Below are 27,455 nucleotides of genomic sequence, written 5' to 3'. Positions count from 1 at the left end.
ATTTTTAAGGACTGTCCAGGAATTTCTGGACTGTTGGCATCCCTGACAGCGAGCCAATCATTTAAATATAGGGTGATATCCAAACCTTGTGAAGGAAGAGGCCTGCACCCAAGTATCGCTGACCTGACAGTGGTGCAGTCATGCATCAGATTAGTATCAATAGTAATGCTTACTTTGGCAACGTGCTAGTGTTTGGTGGTACTGTATGTCACATACAGCATACAGTATGCGTAAGACAGCTTAGCACCGAAATAGCACACAACTAGAATTATAGTGCCAATGATATACTTAAATTACACCGTGTTTAATAAATAAATTAGAAAGGACAGTAAGATCATACCTATAAGTCATCATCCTTCGTCCCAACCATGCCTGAAAGAATGCCAGAATGATAAGGAAGCCCAAACCACAGAAAACAGAAGCCTGAATTAAGTCCCAAATGAGACCTATCAAAAGGATCACTTGAAGTGGAGCAATCCATACAAAATGAGCCAAGGCCAACCCCTGTCAAATGAAGAATATATATAGATTAATGAAGCAGCAATATAAAGAAATCCACACTCTCATAATAGATAAACATATAAAAGCTTTATTAAAAACACTTAAAATCATGGCAAGAAAAAAAAACAGATATCAGTCAGAGAATAATATGATGTATATAAGTGTACACATAACAGCCAAACCAATATAAAAGGTCAACCCGGATGGTGTAAGTTATATGAAGAATATAATAGCACGCATCATCCTGGTGAAAAATGCATAAATATGGAAAGAATCAATATATCGCATGCTGCCCAAGTGCAAAAAAAAAAAAATACAGAAGAAATCAATGTATTGCACACTGCCCAGGGACTAGATAATCGTCCCTCAGGAAAGATTTCCAAATCACAGTAGAAATTAGAGAGTAACAATGCCAAACCACAAGCAATGCCAAAATATTCATATCAAAGTGGTATTAACAAGTTACCCATCCACAGAGTTAAGGATAGATGTGCCAAGATACAACCATCAAAAAGTAGTTGCTATGAGGAAAACACCATGCCAGGGGTGTAGCTATCAGTTGCTACCGTGCTCTGAAGCCTAATGATCTGCCGGCGATCACGCTGCGTAAAGCTTTCCATAGCGTTGCTATGTAAAGTGCAGAGCCGGCGTCCACAAGCAGACGATCATAGCAATTCTCCGCTCGCGGGATCTAAATCGTGGCATGCTGTGATTCTCCGCGGTGAGCCTATCTGTTAGATAGGCTCACCGCTGAGATCTGTCAGCTCTCGTCCCCCGCGGTGGAATATCGCTAGCGATATTCCACCTTGGCCGTGGACAGGAAGCCTTAGGGTTCCCAAAAGCTTCTCCATCACATAAGAAGACACCAGTATTATAAATGCCACATGGTAGGTAAGGGGCTCTGGTACAGATTTTGCATTGGGACCCAAGAGCTTCTAGTTACACCCATGCCTCACGCATATCTGGCAGCTTCATCATTGATTATACGGTTGTTACATCTAGAAAACCAACAGATAAACATGTGATCATTACATCCATCTACATTAGGTGTAAGCCTGCTGGCAATGTGTAAATGTGAAGATTCTGAAATGAGTTTATGAAATGGTAAAAACTCAACTGTCAGTTATGATCCTTAATTTATAGCTTAGCATAGACTTTACGTTATGCAAACTATGTTAACATAAGATCAACATTTCAATTAACACTGACTAAAGAAAAGCTACAGCAACATGTACTTAACTTCCACACATTCTATATAACTGGTTTTATGCTGTACGTAAAAGTCACATGCTGTTCTTAAAAAGTTTTACTCAATATTTGAAATTTTCACTTAGTTTGCATTTTTTTATGTGGGCACTTGAATATTATGCAAAATGTTCTGCAAAGTAGTTACCAAATATTTGGAGTCATGTTAAATAATAGCATATGCAAATTGGAAAACAGTAATTACCTAATATAGCTTTCATTACCAGAATCAATTAATTCAGCTGCTTAAGAAATCCAATTATTTTTAACTCTCTATTCAAATGTTCTCCATACACATCTTAAAACAACAAATTAGAATAAGTATTACATTGTAATTAGTACTTTTCCCGTAACAGGCAGAGGTGATATGTAATAAATAGACAGGCATTAGAGATGAGCGAGCATACTCGCTAAGGGCAATTACTCGATCAAGCATTGTCCTTAGCGAGTACCTGCCCGCTCGGAAGAAAAGGTTCGGCTGAGAGAGAGATCTCCCCTCCGTTCCTCCCCGCTCTCCCCCGCCGGCAGCCGAACCTTTTCTTCCGAGCGGGCAGGTACTCGCTAAGGACAATGCTTGATCGAGTAATTGCCCTTAGCGAGTATGCTCGCTCATCTCTAACAGGCATATTACGATAAGACATTAAGGAAAATAGTCCATGCAAAGTCTGATAAAAATATTAGTAGCCTCTTGACTGTAGTGACGCAAATAAAATGAATTGTAAGTTTACTAATTATAACCAATACAGTGAATAGTGAATCAAAAGATTAAAACGGAGTGTGAAAATGGCAATGATATTCTACTAGTGCAAAGTCAAGTTCTTCGAGGGTGACCATAGAGCTCTAAGACAGAGGTAAAGAGACAGCTGTTTGTGATATAGTTGTTAGCATGGTGCCAATATTAGGACTCGTTTACACGGATGTGGTTTTAGCACAGTTTAGGTACATGAAAAAAATCATAGATAACTGCACGAAAAATCGCATGAATGGGGGGGGGGGGGGGGGGGCGACTTCCAGCTATCAAGTCCCGAGCTTAATTTATTGAGCTATTGCCCATCACATGATCAGGAGCTACATGTTGCGTGTTATGCAGCTCTCATAGGAGTCTATGGAAACTCCTACACATCATGCACCAAAGATAGGTTAGGTGCTATATTTTCTCGCAGCACAGACTTCAGATGTGAGCATTGCAATCGCATTTCCAATGTTTGGAAGGTGCGAGTTTTTTGCGCGTCTAAAATTCCCTCATCTGAACGTTTCTATAGGAAACCATTGGTTCTATTAGAAGTGATTTTTCCACGTGTCTATTCTGCTCTAAAACCACACCCATGTGAACGAGGCCTTACTGATTTTCTTCTGATGGAACATGGTTCTTATAATGCTATGATTTTACTTTTGCAAGAGATGATAATGATTCTGTGCAGAGCCAGCTGAGTGTACCATTTTGACCAGAGCAACAGACTGTACATGTATAGATTTACTAGCAACCTGGGAGCTATATTAACATAGTAGGTTAGGCTGAAGGGAGACAATGTACATCTAGCTCTCCCTGTTTCCACCCTCCCCCCTTGTTTATGCAGAGGAAGGCAAAAAAAAAACCCAATGAGGCAGAAGCCAATTAGTCCATTTGGGGGGAAAAAATTCCTTCCGGACTCCATAATATTATATTTAAAGAGTTCAAAAAAAAGACAGTCTCCAATGAACAAGTTCTTTTTTCATGTTCTAAGGTGGGTTTACACGGGACGAATGGAGGGCAAATGATGCCAGACACTCGTCCCTGTGTGTCCTCGCTCCTGTGCTCCTGCATGAGGGCTAGTAGTGCTGGCTTGCTCCCAGGGGGCGGGCGGCCGCAGGAGATTTCTCTCCTCTCGCTCCCCTGCCCCTCTCTATTGACATAACACAGCGGCCATTTAGTACAGAACAGCCGCTATTTACACTGACAAATGAGCGATCAACTCATCGTCCATCGTTTATGCAGCATAAACGTCCGCTGTGTTATGTCAATGAAGAGGGGCGGGGGAGTGAGAGGAGAAAAATCTCCTGCAGCCACACCGCTGAGAGCCAACGATACTGGCTCCCGTGCAGGTTTGCCCGACAGTCGTCCAGTGTAAAAGGCCCTTTATTTTTACTTCTTTTCTCTTTTAATATGTTAATGTGCACCCTTTTATCGGCAATAATAATATGTAAATACTACAGCTTAATAAAAGGAAATTGATATGGTTAGTCTTTGATAAGAACTCACAATCAAATATACTTATGATTTAGATAAAGTCTGCATAGCTACCCATAACTTGTGGTATTTGCAGGTGCAGGATCTTGGGTGTGAATGGACCTCTCCACCACATCCCATAAATACTTGATTGGACTCTTGTTGGGCAAACGTGCAGGACACCGTAGGAACCCTCCTCAAAGCAATTCTGGACAACTTTGGCCCAATGGCACAGTGCATTATCCTGCTAGAATATCCCATCATACTGGGGGTACATAAAGTCCATGAAGGGCTGCAAATGGTCACCAAGCAGTAAAACATAGCAAGCACCAGTCAAGTATGTGTAGAGGTGGGCCAATGGACACAACCCATGCCATGAGAACACACTCCACACCAGTATGGAACCACCACCAGCCTGCACAGTGTCATGTTGACAACTGAGGTCCATGGCTTCATGGAGTCTACCCAACACACGAATCCTACCATCAGTGCAAAAAAAATTGTTAATGTGACTCAGCACATCACAAGTCCAGGTAAGATACTGTAATCGGTGTCAGGAGTTAAAAGAGGCCTTCTGGTGGGTCTTCTGCTCCTATATCCCATGGAAGCAAAGATCACCACACTGAGCTGCAGGTTATGCATGTGGGGCCTCCTGCATTGGAGTCACTTGTCTGTTCACACAGACAATTTTAGCCAGATGCAGCCAGTTTCAATCACCAAGCACTTGAGGGTGGCCACTATGACATATTCCTGGTACACATGTGACACTGAATCGAGGAACGTTTAATCTCCACTAATCTCCAGAAATGGAGTGTCCCATCCATTTGCCACCCCTCCAACATGCCTAATTCAAACTCCGATAATGAAAATCACCTTGCCTTGAACATGCTTGTCAGTATTCAACTTTACTCACAAGATAACACCTCACAACTTACACAGATGTGGGCATTCCTAAACTGTCACCTGTTATAATCAATTTGCATACTGCTATCCCATGACTTTTGGCACATCAGTGCATATCTATCATGTTCGTGGACCTACTGGAACATTCCCTTTTTACAAAAGGTGTCACCAGTCACAGAAATTGGACACGTTTTCTTAATGACTACTTCGAAGAAGGAAAGCACATAGGGCAAGCAGACATAACATCCTGTTGTTTCCGTGGTTAATTCCTCCCAGATAGCATATGTATCATATAACAAAGTAAATGGCGGAACAAACTATTCCCATAATTCTTTATACAACAAAGTGACTAACTAAGAGAATGTCATAAATCATACGGAACTAGGGTAATGATGTTCTCCTGTTATGACATGCCAAAGCATTTTACTTGCTTAAAAAGTAGTAAACCATAAAATACATAATCCACAATATATCAACATGGTGAGCCTTCCCAATATCCTGAGCCCTTATAGGTTATGTGTATAAATGAGCGAGTATACTCGCTAAAGGCAATTGCTCGAGCGAGCATTACCTTTAGCGAGTATCTCCCCCGCTCGAGACTGCAGGTTCGGGTGCCAGAAGTGGGCACGGAGCTGCGGGGGAGAGCGGGGAGGAACGGAGGGGAGATCTCTCTCTCCCTCTCTCCCCCCCGCTCCCTCCTGCTGACAGCCGCTACTCACGGCTCCCCCGCGCCGGCACCCGAACCTGCAGTCTCGAGCGGGGGAGATACTCGCTAAAGGCAATGCTCGCTCGAGCAATTGCCTTTAGCGAGTATACTCGCTCATCTCTAGTATGTGATATTGCTGACATTTTTATTTCACTTTATGATTTTGCTGTATGCATACAAGTTTAACCCTTATAAGTTCATGCAAAAAAAAACAAAAGAACATCAATATTCATGATTTAAGATGTCATGTCACCAACTGACTCAATGATGTTCTCTTGGAAGAGGAAACTAGATAAACTTAGAAAGTATGTAAGATGCTCAACGGTGTTTGTTGCACCAACTATTCCAGTTGACAAGGGATCAATATTGTCTCCCTTATTTGCATGTAATACAGATTTGCCATACTATTTTGCACATTGGTATGATAGGCTTATTTCCTATGCAGGCCACAAGCATCCGGCTGCCAGCTATCTAAACTGTATTTCCGACAATAATGGGTCATAATTATTGTACATATCAGAATGCAGATCACAAGAGCATATGCTGGATATATCTATCAACACTCAAAGGAACAGGTTCTGGCACTATGTAAAAGTTATGCTACTCCAAGAAAATTACTACAGTCTGCCAGAATCACTGGTATCACTTTGTACAATTTCCTTTAAATTCAGTTAATCTCCGTAATTTTTTGGCAGATTTGACTCAGCAATTCCACAAGATGATAGGTAAATTGTAGATTCAGAATATTGCAGCATGCTCTGAAATCAGCGCTACTATGTTTCTGCTACACATACATTTGAAAAACCCTTATTCACGTGTATTGTGCTTAAATTAACTTTGCACTGTAGTCAAATCTGTTGTAGATTTGTGAATCACGGCCCGATATCGCACTCACCCATGTGAACTTAATCAAATGAGTTTTTAAAATTACTCCGATTTTTACAGTTAAGGCATTAGTTCATCTTCCTATTGAACCAGCAAGGATTGCTGGGAGATTTTGGAACTAAATTATAAGCGCAGATCTAGTACAGGCTGAAACTAATGAAACTAGGCCCATTTAGACACAACGATTATCGCTCAAAATTCGCTCAAAAGGCATCTTTTGAGCGATAACCGTTGTGTCTAAATGCAATGCCATCGTGCACTTTTCGTGCACTATTCACATTCGTGAAATCACCGATGACTCTTATCAGCGCCGCAAGCTGATTTTCTCAATAGGCGGCGCTGATAAGATTCTTTCAGCTGGTATACCGCTGTCAGTTCTTAGCGGGGCACCAGCTGAAAGCTCAGAGAACGATGCAGCTGTTTGCATATACAAAACAGCTGCTTTGTTCTCTGAGCTATTCTGCTTAACAATATGTTTATTTTTAGCTACTTAGAGTTATGCAAAGATGATCGCTCAAAACTATCACTCAAACTGTTGTTTGAGCGATATTTGAGCGGTTATCTTTCAGTGTAAATGGGCCTTAAGGTAAAATCCCTTTATTTCTTAGTATATATAAGATATGCTAATATACAAATAACTGGATTACATTTAAAATTTGGGGGGAAAAAACTAAAACACAGACTAAATCTTTACATGTCTCTGGACAGCTGTGGAAAGCCATAGAAATAAGGTTGGCAGTTAAAAAGTGACCTCTTTTTTATTACTAAACATCTTTTTATAGAAAATATATGTATATGAAACTCCTTGAGAACTTATGAATGAAGGGAGACGAAGAGGAACGTTACCGACCCCACTCAATTGTTAAATGTTGGGATCAATGATAAAACTAAGCATCATATAATTAATTCTTTCCCATATGAATGGAACAGCCATTCCATAACTTATTTAGGTATTCACCTAACAAGTTCTAGCTCTCTTACGTTAACTAAAAATTACTTGTCCATGCCTAATCACATCCCACAACTTTTAAATAACTTTCCTAAACTTTTATTTCCTGGGTGGGAAGGATAGCAGCAGTTACAATTATGGTTTTGCACTTATTCTCCATATTATAGAACTTTAGTGATCCCTATTCCAAATTCTGTCCTTACCAAGCTTCACACTATTCTCATTAATTTCATATGGGGAGTATCTCATGCTAGAATTAAATTTTCTACTCTAGCTAATCCCTATGAAATAAGAGGTATGAAGGCCCCCTCCTCCCCCACCGATATTAAACTTTTTTTTTTCAGCAACGACTCTGGATCAAATTAAACACTGGTGGACCCCCTCCTCGTGCAAAAAATGGCTCTTGATTAAGTCAACCACCCTAAGAACTCCTTTGATTTCTCTCTTAGACCTCACCCATGCGACGCTACAGCCGCTGGCCCCATTGAAAGCAATGGGATGCAGGAAACCGCCACTCTCATTTTCGGGGAAGGGCTTGAAATATAACCTCTTTCCTGAAAATCATCCCTAACTGGTGTAAAAAATAAAAAAATATATATACATCACCTGTCCGACGGTGTGGGGGTCTGGCGCGACTTGTCTCTGCAGTGTTTTGAAGCTCTTTCAGAAAGCTCTCCTGAAAGCGCTGGGTCTGATTGTCTGAATGCTTAGCCAATCCCAGGCAGTGCTCAGCCATTCATTGAATGACAACTGAGCGCTGCCTGTGATTGGTCACAGAGCTTAGCCAATCAAAGGGAGCACTCAGCCATTCATTGTAGGCTACAAAGGACAACATGATACATTACCCTGATTTGTTTAACCCTTTCATCTGTTTTCAGTAGTGGTCGACACCTTACTCTGAATACTTATTCATCTTTTCCCTGTATACATATACCTTTAGGCCGCTCTCACTCATGCGTTCACAAATGCATGTTATAGTGTTTTTTAACGCATCTCATCATTGTGATGGGTTGGGAAGTTCATTAACAAGCGCTAAAAGCACGAAAATAGAACAGATAGCGTTTGAAAATCGTGGTGTAAGAAACGCCGCGTCTGAGCGGTAGTCTGCAAGGCCACATTGAAATCAATTGGAGCATTCTACTGCAATTAGCGCACATTTTAAACGCTGCGCTAATCGCGGTAAAAAGCAGGCTGTGTGAGAGCGGCCGGCTTTACACGGGGGCATCAAAATCCCGTGAAATTTGTGCATTCTGAGACACACAAATCCCGCACAAGTATGAACCCCATTCTTATGAAACATTGGCCTTACTTCAACTGTATACATTTTTTTAAATGCTTGTTTGTTTGAACACCATGCCCTATTTACCAAGCCTATGTTCCAGACTTGGGTTGATACTTCTCAAGCTTGTTGTGTTCATTTTTTCTTAAAAGTTATTTCAATAAAGAAAGAATTATTTAAACTCCTTGAAGAGTAGCATACAGCAAAACCCGTTGTTATTTTCCACTTTATAAGGAAAACTGCTAGATGAGAAGGAGAGATGTTTTGCCCCAGCAGATGTATTTCATATTTATCGTCATCATTATCCATCATTTTCCCAAAACAAAAAAGACTAAATAGAAAAATAAAAAGGAGACAAACTTCAAGGTTATAAAGCACAAAACAAAAAAGTGCACATGAAGCTGATACAAAAATGGTAACATTTACTTTCTAAGGGCTCATCCACATGAGGGAATTTGTGTAGCTAACTTAGATGCGCAAAAACAATGCAACCATTACAACGAATGATTCCCAAACTACTCGAGCGAGTAGTGCCTTATTCGAGTACCTGCCCGCCCGTCTCTAAAGATTCGGCTGTCGGCGCGGGTGACAGGTGAGTTGCGGCGGTGAGCAGGGGGAAGCGGGGGGGAGAGAGGGAGAGAGAGATCTCCCCCCTGTTCCTCCCCGCTCTCCCCTGCCGCTCCCCGCCCCCCGCGGGCAGCCGAATCTTTAGAGACGAGCGGGCAGGTACTCAAATAAGGCACTACTAGCTCGAGTAGTTTGCCTTATCGAGTATGCTCGTTCATCTCTATTCCCTATTGAAACATTCAGATGAAGAAATTTTAGCCACGCAGAAAAAAAAAAAAATTGCACCTAAAAAGACAGGACATCAACCACTGAAATTCCCTGCTGCTCGAAAATACAGATCTCGACCTATTTTTTAGTGCACAAAATGCAGTATGTGTAAGTACGCTCGCCAGAAAGAAGCGTAATTGTGCATGAAAAAGTTTTTTTTCCCCCTTGCTAGCCGCTCAAACTCCACAGCATGGCGCAGGCGTTTGAAGAAAATAGCAGGAAGATGGGTCCTGCCCTATCTTTCCCTATCTTTTTTAGACATACACTTAACAGGCAAGAATCCTCATGCGATCTAAACCACTGAGCTCAATGAGATCCAGGGTCTCGTTTTGTCCCGTTATATGGCAATGATTATTATAGCCCCTAGGGCTAAAACAGATGGCGCATGCGTAAATACACTAGCCTCTATGCAGCGTATTAGTGCACGAACATGTCAAATTTTTTTTTTTCATCATTCAAATTTCATGCTGTCGCACACGGGTAAAAATAAAAAGCAGGAAGATCGATCCTGCCCTATCTTTTCTCCCAAGTAGAAAAAATACATGCGAGAAAGATAGGGCAAGTCCTATCTTTTCTCACGCTTAAGGGCGCCTACCCACTTGCGTTGCCGATTTTCGCATGTGAAAAACGCAGCGTTTTCGCGCGTTTTTTGCATGTTTTCCGCGTGTTTTTCGCGGCGTTTTTTGCAGCCCTCCATTGACAATCATGGGTGCATTAAGAGAAAAATAAGGAGACATATGCAACTGACAGTTCCTATGTGAAAAAAACCCACGAAACAGAAAAAAAAACCCAGATGGAGAAGAACACATTCTATACTAATTGCTCTTGAGAAAAAACGCAAAACATCGCAGGAAAAAAAATCGCCAGTGGGTAGGGCGCCTACCCAATGGCGATTTTTTTTTCCTGCGATGCTAAATTGCGTTTTGCGTTTTTTCTGAAGAGCAATTAGGATAGAATGTGTTCTTGTCCATTGGGGGGTTTTTTCCGGTCCGTTGCAATTTTTAACATAGCAACTGTCAGTTGCATATGTGTCCTTATTTTTCTCTTAATGCACCCATGATTGTCAATGGAAATTAACGAAAAAGCCGCGGAAAACGTGCGGAAAAGGCTGCGTTTTTCACGCGCGGAAATCAGCAACGCCAGTGGGTAGGCGCCCTAAGGGTGACTACCCACTAGTGGTTTTTTTCACTGCAAAATTCGCAGCATTTTTTTATTCCTGCAGGGGTCTATGGGACTTGAAATGTTAAAATCGCAATCGCGCAAAATCGTGATTTACCGCGAAATCGCGATTTTGCGCGATCGCGATTTTAGCTTTACAAGTCCCATAGCCCAAAGACCCCTGCAGAAAAAAAAAAACACTGCGAATTTCGCTGTAAAAAAAACGCTAGTGGGTAGGAGCCCTTAATATAAATGCAAGAAAATCCCGCTAGTGAAAATGAAACCATTGAAATCAATGGTTTCTCTTCATTCTGTTTTGCAATTGTGATTCTCACGGCCGCAAAACATGACAAAATCTTGTTTGTCTGCTCTAGCCCTTATTCTGGAGACTATCTCTGTAATGCAGCATCCAATGGAACAAGGCACATCCTTTCAGATGTATATGGGATCCAACAGAAAAACTCTCAAGGTGTTTTTGTGTTAAATTAAACAATCATCTATCTATAGGCCTTAGGGCGGCTTCAGACAACCCTATATCGGCTGGGTTTTCACGCCGTAGCTTTGCTCCGCCCCGTCCCGCCCCTCCCATTGCAAATAGTGGCGAGGGGCAGGGAAGGGGCAGGAGTTCAGTTCCTGCTCCTGGTTCTTCCATCCTCCCCCCCCTGCAGACAAGGACAACGTATATCGGCTCGGCGTGAAAACGCAGCCGATATACGGTCGTCTAAATAAGCCCTTAAAGGGGTTGTCCCGCGGCAGCAAGTGGGTCTATACACTTCTGTATGGCCATAATAATGCACTTTGTAATGTACATTGTGCATTAATTATGAGCCATACAGAAGTTATAAAAAGTTTTTTACTTACCTGCTCCGTTGCTAGCGTCCTCGTTCCCATGGAGCCGACTAATTTTCGCCCTCCGATGGCCAAATTAGCCGCGCTTGCGCAGTCCGGGTCTTCTCCTGTCTTCAATGGGGCCGCTCGTGCAGAATGCCGGCTCCGTGTAGCTCCGCCCCGTCACGTGCCGATTCCAGCCAATCAGGAGGCTGGAATCGGCAATGGACCGCACAGAAGAGCTGCGGTCCATGGAGGGAGCAGACCCCGGCGGCCATCTTCAGCAGGTGAGTATGAAGACGCCGGACCGCCGGGATTCAGGTAAGCACTCTCCGGTTTGTTTTTTTAACCCCTGCATCGGGGTTGTCTCGCGCCGAACGGGGGGGGGGGGGGGGTTAAAAAAAAACAAAACCCCGTTTCGGCGCGGGACAACCCCTTTAAGGCAATAAAACCAGTGTTAGCATGGAGTATACAGATCGTATTACTGATACATTTATTTCTATGGTAAAATTTCTAAGTGTCTAAATATAACGTTTTTTTTGTCTTGGTTCATGAGCATTGTACATATTTTTCACCTTTTGTGCAAAGAGGTAATTTCATATATATGCTGCATCTAAAAAAAAATTATAATAATAGTATCTAATTTTATTATGATACTTGGCACCAGACGTTGGGTCAGGTTCACTCAGGGCAATGTAATGCAGGTTTTACCCAAAACAAGAAAGGATACTGAAGGGAGGAAAAGTATAAAGGAAGCACAGATAAGAAAATACAAAACAAACGATATAGCCATGACACTGCACTCACACCACTCACAACACAGAAGCCATGAATTGAGAGAATAAAAAAACTAAATAAAAATCAGGTTATAGTTTGGCATCCCCTATGATAACAAAGGTATAAACCTAAAATATAACTCACAGTTACCAAGCAAACATACATATGACTGTGGAATTGTGAAAACCAACTGACTACATAGCTTGCATAAAGTCACCGCAGAGTCATAAAGGTATAATGCACCTAATATAATGCACAAGAAGTTGTACAATTAATAACTAAATAACCTACTTTTAGAAAAAAAGGATAAAAGCTTTACTTATCCTCTCTTTTGTATTAACTCATTGTTTTTGCAATACATGAAAAACTGCATCAATCTGAATCATGATGATCTGGCCTCAAAATCATTTATTGTCTGATTAATTAGGTTAGGTTAGGTTGTCCCATCCAAACCGTGTCTGATGAAGAGAATTAACCCTTTCCAATCCAATTTGTATCCTGGTTTTCCTAGGTGGCTTACTCTTTTTCTGCTGTTATACAACGGGGCTGTATGCTGGCTAAAGCCAGTACTGCATGAGGTGACACGTTGGATAGGCTCCAACAGCAGAGAGGCTGGCAGTATACAGTAAGAGAACCCTGACGGACGTCTTCCAACATTGGAGCTGTACAGCCTTAAATCATAATGTCTTAAGATGTCAGACAGTGGATTGGAATGGGTTAAAGGGGTTTGTTTCATGATTAAATGTTATCTCCTGTCCACAGAATAGAGGATAACATTCATGTTGGCGGGGTCTGGAATATCCTGAAACTGTTTTTTGTAAACAAAAATTACTTTCCTTTTCTATATTCTGAGATCCATAACTTTTTTTACTGACTGATCTGTGTGAGGGCTACAGATGGACCATGGGTCCATGTGAAAACGCTCATGTAAATAGCGTAATTAGCTATGATAGGTCTATGTGCTGTCTGTGGAATGCACCCATGCAAATGGGGACTTACACAAATGATAAAAAATACCTAAATTTCCCTTCATACTCTCTTTACTACAGAGAAAATAAAGTTTTATCTAATCTGGATATTAGCTGGTTTTAAGGAGCAGTCCCAATATTGGCGACTACTCTCGTGCTCACTGTATAGTCCATTTCCCCAGACTGGAAACAACTGCATTCAGCAGATGTTCATCATGTCATCAACTTGGCAGTGGAATCTTGCGCATGCACTGTTCACTCCTAACCCAGTGCATGTGTGGTACACTTCTTACTGGGGACAGCTGGCTCATAGATTTACTACAGATGTGCCGGGCTAGAAAGGAACGACTCATGTGTTCGGTTTCAGTGCCAAGGTTGATGTCGTCATTAACGTCTGCTGATGAAACTAAATGACTGCAAGCAAATATCTTGAAACTGTGCGGAATTGGTGAACAAAATATATTAAAAAACTATCTAACTTCAATCTGCATAAAAAGTCATTTGCTGAAAGGGAAAATACCCAAATAATCTGCCAAGGGAGAAAAAGCTAAGGCGCATTTACAATATTTGTGTTTTCTTCAACAGAAGCCTGACTAATTGGCAAATTTCCGACCCCTGACTTTAGTAAGATGTTTTTGATATATTCATCTATCATTCTGTAGCAGAATGCTTTCATAGGTAGCAATTATATGTATCCATCAGTAAAGCTGGAAGTAAAATAGTACAATGTGCTTTAGATTATTTCCCCAGAACGATACAATCAGGATACAAAAGCTGCACAAAAATACAAACACTATTTCCTTCTTGAATAGACAGAACATGATATCTTACCTCATCGAATTTGTTTAGGTTGTTGGAGAGAAGACTCACAAGCTGCCCAGTGCTTATTTTATCCAAAACTTTGCTCGATAGTTTTAATGTCTGTACAAAAAGAAAGGAAAAATAAATTGAGATACAAATATAATTAGAGACATAATGATTGGGAAATAAAGGATACTTACTTTTTTATAAATTAAACTGAACATTGCTATCCTCATCTGCATTCCTATACGATGGAGCCCAAATATGGCAGGATGTAGAAGCAACATTCTGACAGCGAAGAGTAGCGTCAAGCCAATTGCTAAGTAGTAAGCTATGGATCGCTCTAGTTTGTTCTTTTCGTCATAAGATGCTATGATTCTTCCAAGAAAAAGTGGTTGAACAGCTTTGGTGACTTCCTGAGACAGAGAGAATAGAAGTCATAAGAATGGCATGTTTAGCATTATCCATTTATTGTTATATTTACACCATATTAGATCCCATTCACAAAATATGGTATTATGAGGTAGTTCTCCTTTACGATGAACTGTAAGGAATGGTTTTCCTTAGAAAATGCATAGGAGCCTGGCAGGCAGGTAGGACAGTGTTGAACACCAAGATCAAGATAGGCAACAAGTGTCCAGACAAGTGTGTATCAGGTTGAAGACAATACTCTCACTTGTAGCTAGTTTCTGGCTGTCGTTCTTGTGCCACTGCCAGTTGTACTAAATGACTTTAGTTTGTGGAAAAATGGAGCTGGATGTTGGCCAGTACATGACTTGCTCAATGACTCACATAATTTGCATAAGTTGCATGACTCCTACCTGTAGGAGAATGGAGGAAGTTTAAAGTGCTACTCAAGGCAGATATGAAAGACTCATCCTTCTTAGGGTCTATGTCTTAAAGGGTACAGGTTATTGTGAATCAACCCATGAGAAATAGACCTTCGTAGACAGTAATTAGCTCAAAGGACAGTTCCAAATGAGGTTGTCTTCTGCAGAAGCTTTGGGGCTCATTACTGTGTCTGAGAGATAATCTCTTAGGATGAAACAAATTTGACATCGATGGTGCATAATAAATCATATCGGTAGTGTTGGGATTCATATCACTTGTAAATAGTGGTGATGGAGAATTATAAAAGAATTTTGGGGTTTACATTACCAAGCTTAGACCTTTGAGATGAGATATACACAAGCCTGATAATATAGTATAGAGTGCACCTATACTAACAATCCCCAGCTCAGTCTTTAAATGGGCTAGAATTGATATGCATGGGCACATGATACATTGGGAAAGATTATTCAAAGTTTTAAATACCACACATCCTTGCCGTAAAGAGCCTTTGTGGAAAAATGATACATCTATAGCACCAGTGATGTTTAGGCTAGTGTGTGAATTAAGGCATTCTACACTATGGATCTCTGCTGGAAGAAAATAGGGAACACAAACAATGGTGGAAGACCAATATAGGCCACTAATTTAACTTGTCTTGCTTGAGTGATGTACCAAAGTCAACCTGCAACTCAGATCTTTACTACAACCACTGCCTTACTCATTTATGGGAACCTGTAGCCACACACAATATACAATGAGAACTGGGTCAAAAGTAATCTTTAACCCATTGTAAACTCATGGAAACAGAAAGGCAGGGGTGATGCACAAAGCACATTTTGATGTAAGGGTCCGAATTGGGAGGAAGTTAAATGAAACTATTGAATGCAGACTGAATAGATCAGTTCAAGGTTAAGGTGACGATGGATGGGATGACTGAGGGATGAGACCATGTAGACTTATTATCACTCCATAAATTCTAAAGTGTATTTGGAAGATTCAAAGGGGAATTAGATATTTTTATACTTTTTAGGCAGAGGAAAAGATATTTTCTACCCATCAAAGGGTAATTGATTTATAGTAGATTGGTGTTTTTTCAAATGCTGAATTTTATACATTTCTCTCAAAAATTATTGTACAAAAAAGTAAAATATATAGCATGGACTTAATGACCTAGCATTGTAAAATGAAAGCCACAAAGCATGACATAAAGCATCTTTATTACAAAACTTACCCCCAGCGCTCCATCTACCATAATACTGTAGGGGTGTACTAACTATTATTTATTCCTACAGCAACACAGTAGGATGTTGAATTGATATTAAAGAGACTCCGTTACCTACCTTTAGCCCTATAAGCTAGTCTTATGGGCTGAAAGTAGGTGGTTCAGGGAGTCCGGAGATATAAGTGTTATACTTACCTCTCCTATTGCTCCCCTGATGTGAATGTTGAAAGCTGCTGCTCAATGCATTGAGTGGTGCACTAAGTAATCTGCCCTTTCTAATTTTATAAGGCGCGGACTACTTAGGGGCGCCACTAAAAACACTACAACGGCGGCTTTCAGTTTTCAGGGGAACAATGCATGAGGTAAGTATCATACTTACTTTTCAGAACTCCATGGGTCACCTACTTTCAGTCCATAAGCTTAGCTTATGTAAAAGTAGGTGACAGATTCCCTTAACAACAATGAACTTAATATAGTATGCCATACAGTGTTAAAATTAATTACAAATCTTAAAGGTTGGTAAAAAAAATTAAAGTACTTCAATTACGGAGAATTTTTGGCAAATATCAGTGTTATGCTAAATACTGTTCCATAAAAAATACAAAAGTATTGTAGACCTTAACCCTTTCCAATCCACTGTCTGACATCTAAAGACATTATGATTTAAGGCTGTACAGCTCCGATGTTGGAAGATGTCTGTCGGGGTTCTCTTACTGTATATTGCCAGCCTCTCTACTTTTGGAGCCTATCCAACCTGTCACCTCATGCAGTACTGGCTTTAGCCAGCAGATAGTGCCGATGTGTAACGGCAGAAAAAGAGTAAGCCCCCTAGGAAAATCTAGATACAAATTGGATTGGAAAGGGTTAACTTGCCTGATAAAGAGAAGCTCCAACAGCTTGTCAATATAATTTTTGCAGTTAGCTAATAAGGGGGTTTCCTCTATATTACTTTGGCCTTTTTTTATACAATAGCATTTGATACATAGATATTTCTGCGGTGCAGAGCAAATATCAGTAAATTTAAAGAGAGGCAACAAAACTATGTGGTAGGTTGTCCGTATAAAGTGCAAAGACTAGTACATATGATACCGAAATAGTTATATGCTTTGCTTATGTAAAAAATGTCCTCTTACCCCAAGATATAGTAGGATACCGTAGAAAAGAAATTTCCAGAAAAAACACCGTTTGAGTGCATTGATTAATTTTGGATTTGTCTTTGATGTTGCCAATTCCCTGTCCCATTCTCTGAAAGGAAGCACAAAACAAGATAGTTATCCATCAAATGGAGTGCTTACACTTGTAACATTCCTCTATATTTCCAGGTATTTCCAGGGAAACTTAGTAAAGTCTAATGAAGATAGCAATAAAAACAAAGCTTTAAAAAACCAAAGCGGTCCATTCGTCATGATCATGAAAAACGTAAGCGCAGGGACGGCTCATTCATGCACTGACAGATTTAGGTACCCATGGCAGGGAGTTAATTCATGTAAAGGTCACAGTCTATGTCTAAAAATCTGCCAGGGATCCTAAGACCAGTGCAAAATAATAGACAAATAAAGTTTTTGGAGTTCTTCCAGTACTCAGCAAGATGAAAACAAAGGCAGACTATTCTAAGTGGTAACAATGCAGACAAAGCCGACTTGTTGACAGAATAACATCTTATCTATCAATGTAGAAATGAGGCAAATCAAAACTTTCTTACATTCTTATTGTGACTTTGTTTTTCAGTGTGAAACATCTTTATGTTTTGACAGATTTCATAAACTAACACATAATTACAGATGTAGGCAGCCCATTCCGAGACACTGCTAGTATTTATTTTACTCGTTTATGTAGTACATTCATATTCCTCAGTACTGTACATAACTTGATATTGGGTTTTCTCTCCATTAGGGGTCACAATCTAAATTCACCAATCAGTATGGACTGTGGGATGGAGCCCACAAAAACACAGGTAGAACATATAAATTCTATGCAAATTTCATCTTAGGTCGATTTGAACACAACACTGCAAGTCAACAGTGCTAACCACTGAGCCACCATACTGAACCTTTGGTAAAATGTACAGGATATACAATATATATACAAGGGGTGGCCAAAAATATGGAAACACCATACAAAATTCATGCCTTAAGTTACATGGGATTATAAATCATATTTCAAAAAGACATGTAGAGATCAATTTTAAATGGAGGTAATACGGGTATGACACAGATACTGCCGGGCAGAAGTGAATCTGCCCAAGCAACAACGTTCCATTGGTCAGGGGTTTGAGCCACACAGCTGCTGTTACCAGCTGTCTCCCAAAACCACCCAGAGCAGGGCAAGAGGTGAAGTACACACAAATTTGGTGGGAAAGCAGGGGTAAAAAGGGCAGCTCAGTGTAAATTATTAAAATTCCATGTATTTCATATAGTGTTTCCATATTTTTATCCACCCCTGTACATTACACATACACACACACACAGAAATATTAACAGCTTAGGAATTCCAGACATTTTTACATAGGTCGTCCATTTTCACAGACTCCAAAGTAAGTGGACAAACTAACATAGTTATAAATGCAAGGATCATTTTGATGTCTGGATGCAAATACTTTGCAGTCTTTGATTGACTGTAGTGTGGAACTCATGGACATCACCAAATACTGAGTTTTTCTCTTGAGAGGCCTTGCTAGGCCTTCACTGAAGATGTCTTCAGCTGCTGCTTGTTTGTCAGTTTTTCTGGTTTCAGTGAAAAGCAGGTTCAATCAGGCTGAGATCAGATGACTGACTCGGCCATTGAAGAATATTTCATTTATTTTTCTCAAGAAGCTCTTAGGTTACTTTTGTGGTTTGTTTTGGGTTACTTACCAACTATACTGTGAAACTCATCATTTTGCAAAATTTGCCTGAACCTGAGCAGAAATTCCAGGTGCATACATTTCAGAATTCATCCTGCTACATCTTTCCACAGCCACATCATCAATAAACACAAGTGACCCTTTAGCATCGGCAACCATACACGCCTATGTCATAATATTGCCACCGCCAGGTGTGATGTGGTATGCTTCATATTATGAGTTCTTTACTTCCTTCGTCCTACTGTTCTCTTCTCATCATCCTGGTACAAGTTCATCTTGGTCTCATTTGCCCAGAGAATCTTGTTCCAAAACTAGCAAAGTCTTATTTCACTCCCCTGACACCTCTTTGGACCACAAATTGAGATATCCTATCAACAGCTACCAAATATATATTCTACACTTGGAATCAACTCTAAGCCTTTTATCTCCTTAATTTCTCCTGAAATAATGTGGTAACAGGCCACACCGGACCATGAAACTGCTTAGTCAATTGTACAACGTCTGTGGAAGAACTATGTAAAAATGTAATTCCTAAAAACTTAATAAAATATTCCTGTTAAAACCTTTGAATTAAAGATGAAAGGCTACACTTCAATCATATACTTATGACTCTACAGAGGTCTGGAAAAATGCTGCAAAGTATGCTTTCAAAAATAGAAGTGCTAGTAGTTTAGTTTTGTCAAGTGACAAAATGCAAAGTGAATGAACAAAAGAGAAATCTAAATTAAATTAATATTTGATGTGACCCCCTTTGCCCTTTGCTTTTGAAACCGCATCAATTCTTTTAGGTAAACTTGCACAGTCAAGTGTTTTTGTAGGATTATAGTCAGGTGTATGATTAACCTATTGTACCAAACAGGTGATAAACAGAAACAGATGTTTAGGAGACTAGATAAGGAACAGCCATATTCTGCTACAAAGGTGAGGTTGTGGAAGACAGTTTTATGTTACAGGTCATATGCCATGGCAAAACTGAGCACAGTGACAAGACACAAGGTAATTATACTGCATCAAAAAGGTCTCTTCCAGGCAAAGATTTCAAAGCAGACTAGGGTTTCAAGATGTGCTGTTTAAGCTCTTTTATTGAAGCATAAAGGAACAGGCAACACTGAGGACCGTAGACTCAGTGGTCGGCCAGATGAAAGACACATCATGCTTACTTCCCTCTGAAATTAGAAGATGTCCAGCAGTACCATCATTTTAGAACTGTTAGTTCTAAAAGTGGCCAAAAGTGGTTTTCATGTTGCCAAGAAGCCGTTTCTTCTAAATAAAGCCAAGCGACTCAACTGTGCACCAAAACATATGAACTGGGGTGCAGAAAAATGGCAGTAGGGCTTTGGACTGATGAATAAAATTTGAAATACTTGGCTGTAACAGAAGGCAGTTTGTTGACCAAAGAGCTGGAGAGCAGTGCAATGATAATCCAACAGTGAAGCATGGTGGAGGTTCCTTGTTTGGGGCTGCATTTCAGCATATGGAGTTGGGGATTTAGTCAGGAATAATGGTGGCCTCAATGTTTAGAAATACATGCAGATACTTCATTAGGGAAACATCTCATTGGCTGCAAATTCATTTTGCAGCAGAACAATGACCCCAAATATACAGCCAATGCCATTAGGAACTATCTTCAGCTTAAAGGGGTTGTCCTGCGGCAGCAAGTGGGTCTATACACTTCTGTATGGCCATATTAATGCACTTTGTAATGTACATTGTGCATTAATTATGAGCCATACAGAAGTTATAAGAAGTTTTTCACTTACCTGCTCCGTTGCTAGCGTCCTCGTTTCCATGGAGCCGACTAATTTTCGCCGTCTAATGGCCAAATTAGCCGCGCTTGCGCAGTTCAGGTCTTCTTCTTTGCTCAATGGGGCTCCGTGTAGCTCCGTGTAGCTCCGCCCCGTCACGTGCCGATTCCAGCCAATCAGGAGGCTGGAATCGGCAATGGACCGCACAGAAGCCCTGCGGTCCACCGAGGGAGAGGATCCCGGCGGCCATCTTCAGCAGGTAAGTAAGAAGTCACCGGAGCGCGGGGATTCAGGTAAGCACTCTCCGGTGTTCTTTTTTAACCCCTGCATCGGGGTTGTCTCGCGCCGAACGGGGGGGGGGGGTTGAAAAAAAAAAACCCGTTTCGGCGCGGGACAACCCCTTTAATGAAGAACAAGGAGTCCTGGAAGTGATGATATGTCACCCACAGAGCCCTGATCTCAACATCATCGAGTCTGTCTGGGATTACATGAAGAGATGGAAGGATATGAGCAAGCTGACATCCACAGAAAATCAGTGGTTAGTTCTCCAAGATGTTTGGAACAACCTACCTGCTGAGTTTCTTCAAAAACTGTTTAAGTGTACAGTACCTACAATAATTGACAACACTCTGAAGACAAAAGGTGGGTACACCAAATATTGATTTGATTTAGATTCCCTTTTGTTCATTCACTCTGCATTTTGTAAACTGACGAAAATAAACCAACACTTCTATTTTTGAAAGCATTGTTACTGTGCAGCATTTATTCCACACCTGCCTAAACATTTTACATTTTACACATATGACAATGGGTTCCATTCTTCTCTGCAAATATGGTTGTCTGAAAAAGCCCTAAGGGTACGTTCACATGTAGTTAATTTGCTGCAAATTTTGATGTGGACTTTGGTGCTGATCTGCAGCTGATTTTACCCCTTCAATTTGAATTCAATTGAAAGGTTGAAATCTGTTGCTGGTCAGCACCAAAATCTACAGCAAAATTTGCAGCAAATGAGCTATGTGTGAACGCACCCTAAGACTGTTTTTTGCCTTTGATGGTTTATCCCAGGGGCGTAGCTAAAGGCTCATGGGCCTTGGTTGAAAAAGTTTATCTTGGGGCCTCCCAACTTCTCTTAACCCCTTAACACAGAGGCATAACTTGAAGCTCCTGGGCCCCAATGCAAAACCCGTAACAGGGCCCCCAACTATAATGCTTAATCCGTAGTACTGGGCTCCCTATATGGAGAAGAGAGGTCTTATGGGCCCCCTAAGGCTCCTGGGCCTGGGTGCAACCACATACCCTTCAGTTACGTCAGTGGTTTATCCTAGTAACAGTACAGTAGAAATACTGCATCATCTTTCTTTTCAGAAGGTACTTTTAAATATGCCACTGTTCACTCTTCAACTCTAATATGTTGATTATTATCAGATTATTCAATAGGCCAGATGCTGAACACCAATGACTTGCTATACCTTTGATCACCCTGCTCATTACGCGCAATGTATTTGTCCATGTACAAATAAACATTAAACACCAAAACACTGTACATCTAGGTACCTTTCAAGGCGTTCAGACAGATTATCGGCAGAGTCCCCGGTAGGAATTTGATAAATGTCTGATAATTCCAATCGCTGCCTATATCCTTTTTTCAAAATAGGCTTGGTCCAACTGGAATGGAACAAATTTTAGGAATTTTAATGGCACAATAAAGTCAGAAACAAGCAATCATTGGCAATGTTATTACAGTTACAAAGTCATTGGTATTCTGATGATGATTTATCTGCTCAGTCATTACCAACTTTCGGTCACTTTGTGGATCATCATACGCCATGCTTCCCTATCTTAGGCCGATTCCTTCAGATACCACATAAGAAATACACCTAGTTATATTTAGGAATCAGGAATTCATTTTAACAAGTATATATTTCATAATACAGGTACAAATATTAATGAAGTCCATATCTAATATAAACAAGCCAACAAGCTTTTTCTTGCACCACACTTTGACCCCTTTGCGTGATCTTTGTGGATGACTTTGGTGTCATTAGATTTGTGACATCCTCACCACTGCCACAAAATTTGAGTTTGATACATTGAGTGACCCGTTAGGCAAAGTCAAAGTTCCTATGCTAAGTCTATTGGCGCTGTTGTGCTTCAGCCAACAGCGCCGCTAGGGAGAGTCAGGCATTGCTAAGCGACGTTCATATCAAGTGCTTACCAGTTTGACTGTTGTCATGTCCCCAAAACGTGGAAGACCAAGCCGTGGACGGCTCGACAGCTCTTAAGATATTTACAACAATTTTTCCAAACATTTTTTTACATTGGGTTAATCGAGTTGTTATTAAAATATCAACTAAATATCTTCAGAATATATTCAGTTGTCATGGTAAGCCGTCTTGTTGCCCAAAGCAAGGGGTTTAGAATGCGCCCAACTAGCCTTGATCCCCAAAGAAAAGCATACGGACGCCTTGACATGGGAAGTAAATGCTGCATAATTTCCGTAGTTGTGGATAGCACACAACTGAAAGAAGCAGTGTAAAACCAAAAAACATGCTGCGAGCACGCCTCTAGGGTCACCGAGGGCCATGAACGACTAAATGGCTATCAACAACAACAGTTTCCATGGCTGAATTATCTGTGGAACATCCACAACATTTACAGGGCAAACAAAGTGGACGAGATGTAAAAAGTGTCATTCACATGGAGCTGAAAAATTCCACATGGAATCTACAGCATATTTGAAAATGCTGTAAATTCTACATTTGCAGAATGTAAATATGTGCTACAGATTTCAATCTTTGAAATTCAAACATTGAAACCCACACCAATACCAGTAAAAATTCACGGTAAAATCCACACCATCCACACCGTGGATTGTGGGCAGAGAATAAGCCCTGTGTGACGACACCCTGAGGGCCCATTCACACAGGTATAAGTGCATTTTGGCATGAATACGCTGCGTATTTATGTGACCCGAAAATTGCTTGCGCCCATGTATTCTGGCCGTCCCTGCTGTTTTTTTGTGTGTAAATACAATGGCAGAAGGGCCCATGTATTTTTAAAGAAAATACTCAGTGAATATTCAGGTTTGCTGTGTATTCACTGCATATTTATGTTGGGCCGTGCTCTTCAATGGCCTATTGTGGTAGATAAGGGCAGATTCAGACAAATGTGGTTTTATTCCCTTATGGGGCCGTGATAATTCGGTGAAAGTCGGGTGACTGCTGCAGCCAATCAGGTGTCATTGTCCATTCTTCTGGTAACACTGCGGCCTCTGATTGGCTGCAGCAGTCACCTAACTGCCGCTGGAGGTACAAACTGGGAGGGTCACCGGAGCCATTTAGCTGTGTCCAAGAGAAGCTGAAAAGAAGAGCGTACTGCCTTTTTTGTGTGTATGCCATGGCAAGCTGTTAATTTTTAACTCAAGGCACACTGGCTTTTAGTGAAGGGACGCAGCAGACATATGGAAACATACTGTATTTTCTGGCAGTGTCCATGGAGAAAAGTGTCTAAATTAGCTCATGTCAGCTAAACCAAAGATTCCTCGAAGGAGGAGCGGCCTACTGTATACCGACTGTTTCAGTACTTGTGCCCTTCATCAATACAATAGGGCACTATCTGGCAGGGTGATATCCTTGGACTTAGCTCAGGTGATTACTGGGGAATTGTGTACGTGCATTAAAATTTTCTAATAAAGAAAGGTAAGTTGATATACTTGTTAAGAATATGAGGAAGAGCAGAGATCATAATGTTCAACAGATTGATTACTTCACCACTTTAATTTAAGCATCAAGTTGCTTCAACACAATGACATTCACACAATCACTTTTAATCAATGCATAGCATTTCCTATGAACTATGTCACTTGTGTAAGCAAATAACTTTCATCAGCTGATTTCAACACTGTGTGATTCTGCTTTACCTGCCTATGAGAAGCTCTGAAGCCCAATAAGGTTTATGGTAAGACAGGTTTATGAGTGAAGAAATGATGAAATGCATATATGGAAGTATACATATTGATAAGAAAGATTTGTGTCATTGTATTAAGCTAAAAGGAAGTGATTGTGCAACTTTGGAAACCACTCTGACCTGTAGACAGACATCTAACGTAGAGTAACACAATGCCTGCTTACATCGTGTTCCTCTATAAGCACAACTTTAGTATTTCAGTATTACTATGGAGGTTTACATTCTTGAGGGGTTCTTCACATGGCGTGATTTCGTCCCATTATGTGGCCATTATAATCACGGCTGCATAACTAGAAGTGAAACCATTGATTTCAATGGCTTCGTTTTCATTAGTGGGATTCTTAACTGTTAATAGTATGGCTTAAGATGAAAAGCTTGCCAGCTGTTTCCATTAGCAACAGATCAGAAATATCATATAGATATTACATATTTCAATACTAGTAATTATTAGGAAATTATAGTACCAGTGTTTCTGGTGGTGCAATGCACCACACAGCTCTGCTACATGCACGCCACACACACACAGCTCTGCTACATTGCTTTTGCATATGAGCTGCACATAATTTACGAGCTTCATCAGCTCGCTGGGGAGACATGTTCGCTCCTAGCTTTCACATATCTGCTGCACGAGATTTACAAACTTCAGCTGGTGGCTGAAGGGAAATTGTGGCTTGTTGCTGTATCATGTAAGCTGCATTAACTTCACGGCGGCATTGAACCCTTTGTTCTGACATGTTTGCACGACAGCGATGGTTTGTTTTAACACTGGACTACAGTTCATGATTAGATGAAAGCTGGACTGGTGTAGGTGGCATTAGCACTTGAGATGACATGATATTACGTTCAGGAGATGTGAAGATAGCGGTGAAGGACGGTGCTTCAATGTTGTTGGTGAATATGCACTGTCAGCTATGTATGTGGACATTTGTGAGGTGTCATTTATTGGAGTCTCCACACAAGTGTGTAACAACCAGGTACAAACTTCCAGACTGAGTACTGCTGCATCCATAGCAACTGAGACTGCCGGGGTTTGTAAGGGAAGTAGTCCACCCCTAATCCCTCATTCAGTGCAAAAGGAAGATAAAGGACCTGTGATGACGTCACATCATGTGATCAGGGGGTCGGGCTAAGAGCCGGTAACTGACATCACAGGTGCTGTCAGGCTCTGCATGTAACTTACACAGCACACACAGACTGAAGGACAAGTGGTTGTTAGCACTTTGAAATGCAATGTATTTACATAAACTCAACTTTTAGGCCTCATTTAGATGGCAGTATTTGGTCAGTATTGTGCTTCAGTATTTGTAAGCCAAAACCAGGAGTGGCACCCAAACTATATTGAAAAGATTCTGTGTTTTGGATACACTCCTGATTTTGGCTTACAAATTCTATATATAAAAGCTAAAGCAGTATTCTAAGGGTAACATAGCCTTTAACATGTACGTCAGTGATCAGCAGGGTGATTATGAAGCGGGCTTAAGCCGAGCCCGCTTCATAACCAATAGCCATTTGTTTTTCAGGCAGCTGCCAACAAGAGTTGTGATCAGAGCTAGCTCTGATCACAGCCATTTAACTGTTTAAATCCTGCATTAAAGCTGACTGCAGCGCCTAGGCATGATATTGTGTAGCAGAACGAAAAGAACAGTCAGATAAGCCAAGTTTGAAACTTGAATGAATGAGTGTGGCCAGGAATCAGATGTCTCATTTTGAGGGTATGTTCAGATGTGGCAGAATTTCTGCTGTGGTTATAGCCACAAATGTGCTGAAAACCTGTGACGAAATCTGCATGTGCTTTGGGTAGATATTTCTGAATAATATATTCAAAATTAGTGGTCTTCAGACAGATGCAAAATCTAGTAAAGTGGTTGTCCTGCTTTGGACAGACCCAGTTTATTAGAAGGGTCCACCAATGATAGCTGATTACATAATGTTCCAATACTAGGACCACACTCAATCAGTTGTTATATATAGGGAAATCTAGCAGCCAATGTCAAAATCCCCTGTATCACTATATCAAAGGAAATTAAACATTTCCGCTGTATATCTGCACCAAAAAGCATACCTCGAAGAATGGATTTTGTTGTGAAGGCAAAGGGTGGTCACTTCTCATCAACTGTCTGTTTACTGTGAATGGTAGAGGATTGGGGAGAATCTTCCCCACCCCAATCCACCCCCATGCTGGCAACGCTTTGAGTGATGGCAGCAATACTCGCTCCTGCTCACATGTACTGACAGGATACAAATTCCCAAGACACAGCAGGACTATAAGATCCTGGGGACATTCACATGTTTTACGTCCAATGTTGTGTACCTGATCCTGTTGGGGATGAGGTCACATCACAACACAATTAAACAGAGAAAGCCAGAATTACCTGTGGCCGAGCATTTTTTCTAGTCACGGACACAGCATAGAAGATATGAGAGTTATTTTACTAAAAGGCAATTTCAAATCTCAGTGTCACAGAAGAATTTCGGAGTACAAGTTTATAACCATCTTTAATACTCCCAAGACCGGAAGGAACCTCGGAGGGGACTTTTTACATCAGTGGTGAATATGAGAAATCTGGAGCAGAGAAAACATGCTGGCCTGGTGACTAGAGTTGAGCAAACATACTCTGATGAGCTTGATGCTCGTTCGAGTATTAGCGTACGTGTTCGACCCCGCCCCAGTTTTTGGCTCCTACCCGCTGTGACGTGCCTGTTTTGAAATCCTCCCCATCGCAGCGCGTCCCACATACAAAAATGCTCGAGTCTCCCATTGTAGTCAGTGGGGTTTGTTACTCGAGTAGAGCTCTCGAATTTTACGAAA

The 27,455-nt window shown here is 40.9% G+C and overlaps 1 protein-coding gene across 1 annotated transcript in view; it reads right to left on the bottom strand.

Moving 5' to 3' along the window:
• CFTR (CF transmembrane conductance regulator) overlaps positions 1-27,455 on the bottom strand; it is a 159,977-nt gene that overhangs the window by 111,689 nt on the left and 20,833 nt on the right. Inside the window, exons 2-6 of the mRNA XM_066591817.1 lie at positions 22,235-22,345; positions 17,227-17,338; positions 14,241-14,456; positions 14,071-14,160; positions 341-504 (exon numbers count right to left, since the gene is read on the bottom strand). Of these exons, the coding sequence (XP_066447914.1) occupies positions 341-504; positions 14,071-14,160; positions 14,241-14,456; positions 17,227-17,338; positions 22,235-22,345 (693 nt within the window). The remainder of the gene's footprint in view (positions 1-340; positions 505-14,070; positions 14,161-14,240; positions 14,457-17,226; positions 17,339-22,234; positions 22,346-27,455) is intronic.

Source organism: Eleutherodactylus coqui, chromosome 2, assembly GCF_035609145.1.
Source record: "Eleutherodactylus coqui strain aEleCoq1 chromosome 2, aEleCoq1.hap1, whole genome shotgun sequence".
Lineage (NCBI taxonomy): Eukaryota > Metazoa > Chordata > Amphibia > Anura > Eleutherodactylidae > Eleutherodactylus > Eleutherodactylus coqui.
Note: the sequence above shows the minus strand (reverse complement) of the source record. Positions and strands in the feature narration are given on the sequence as shown.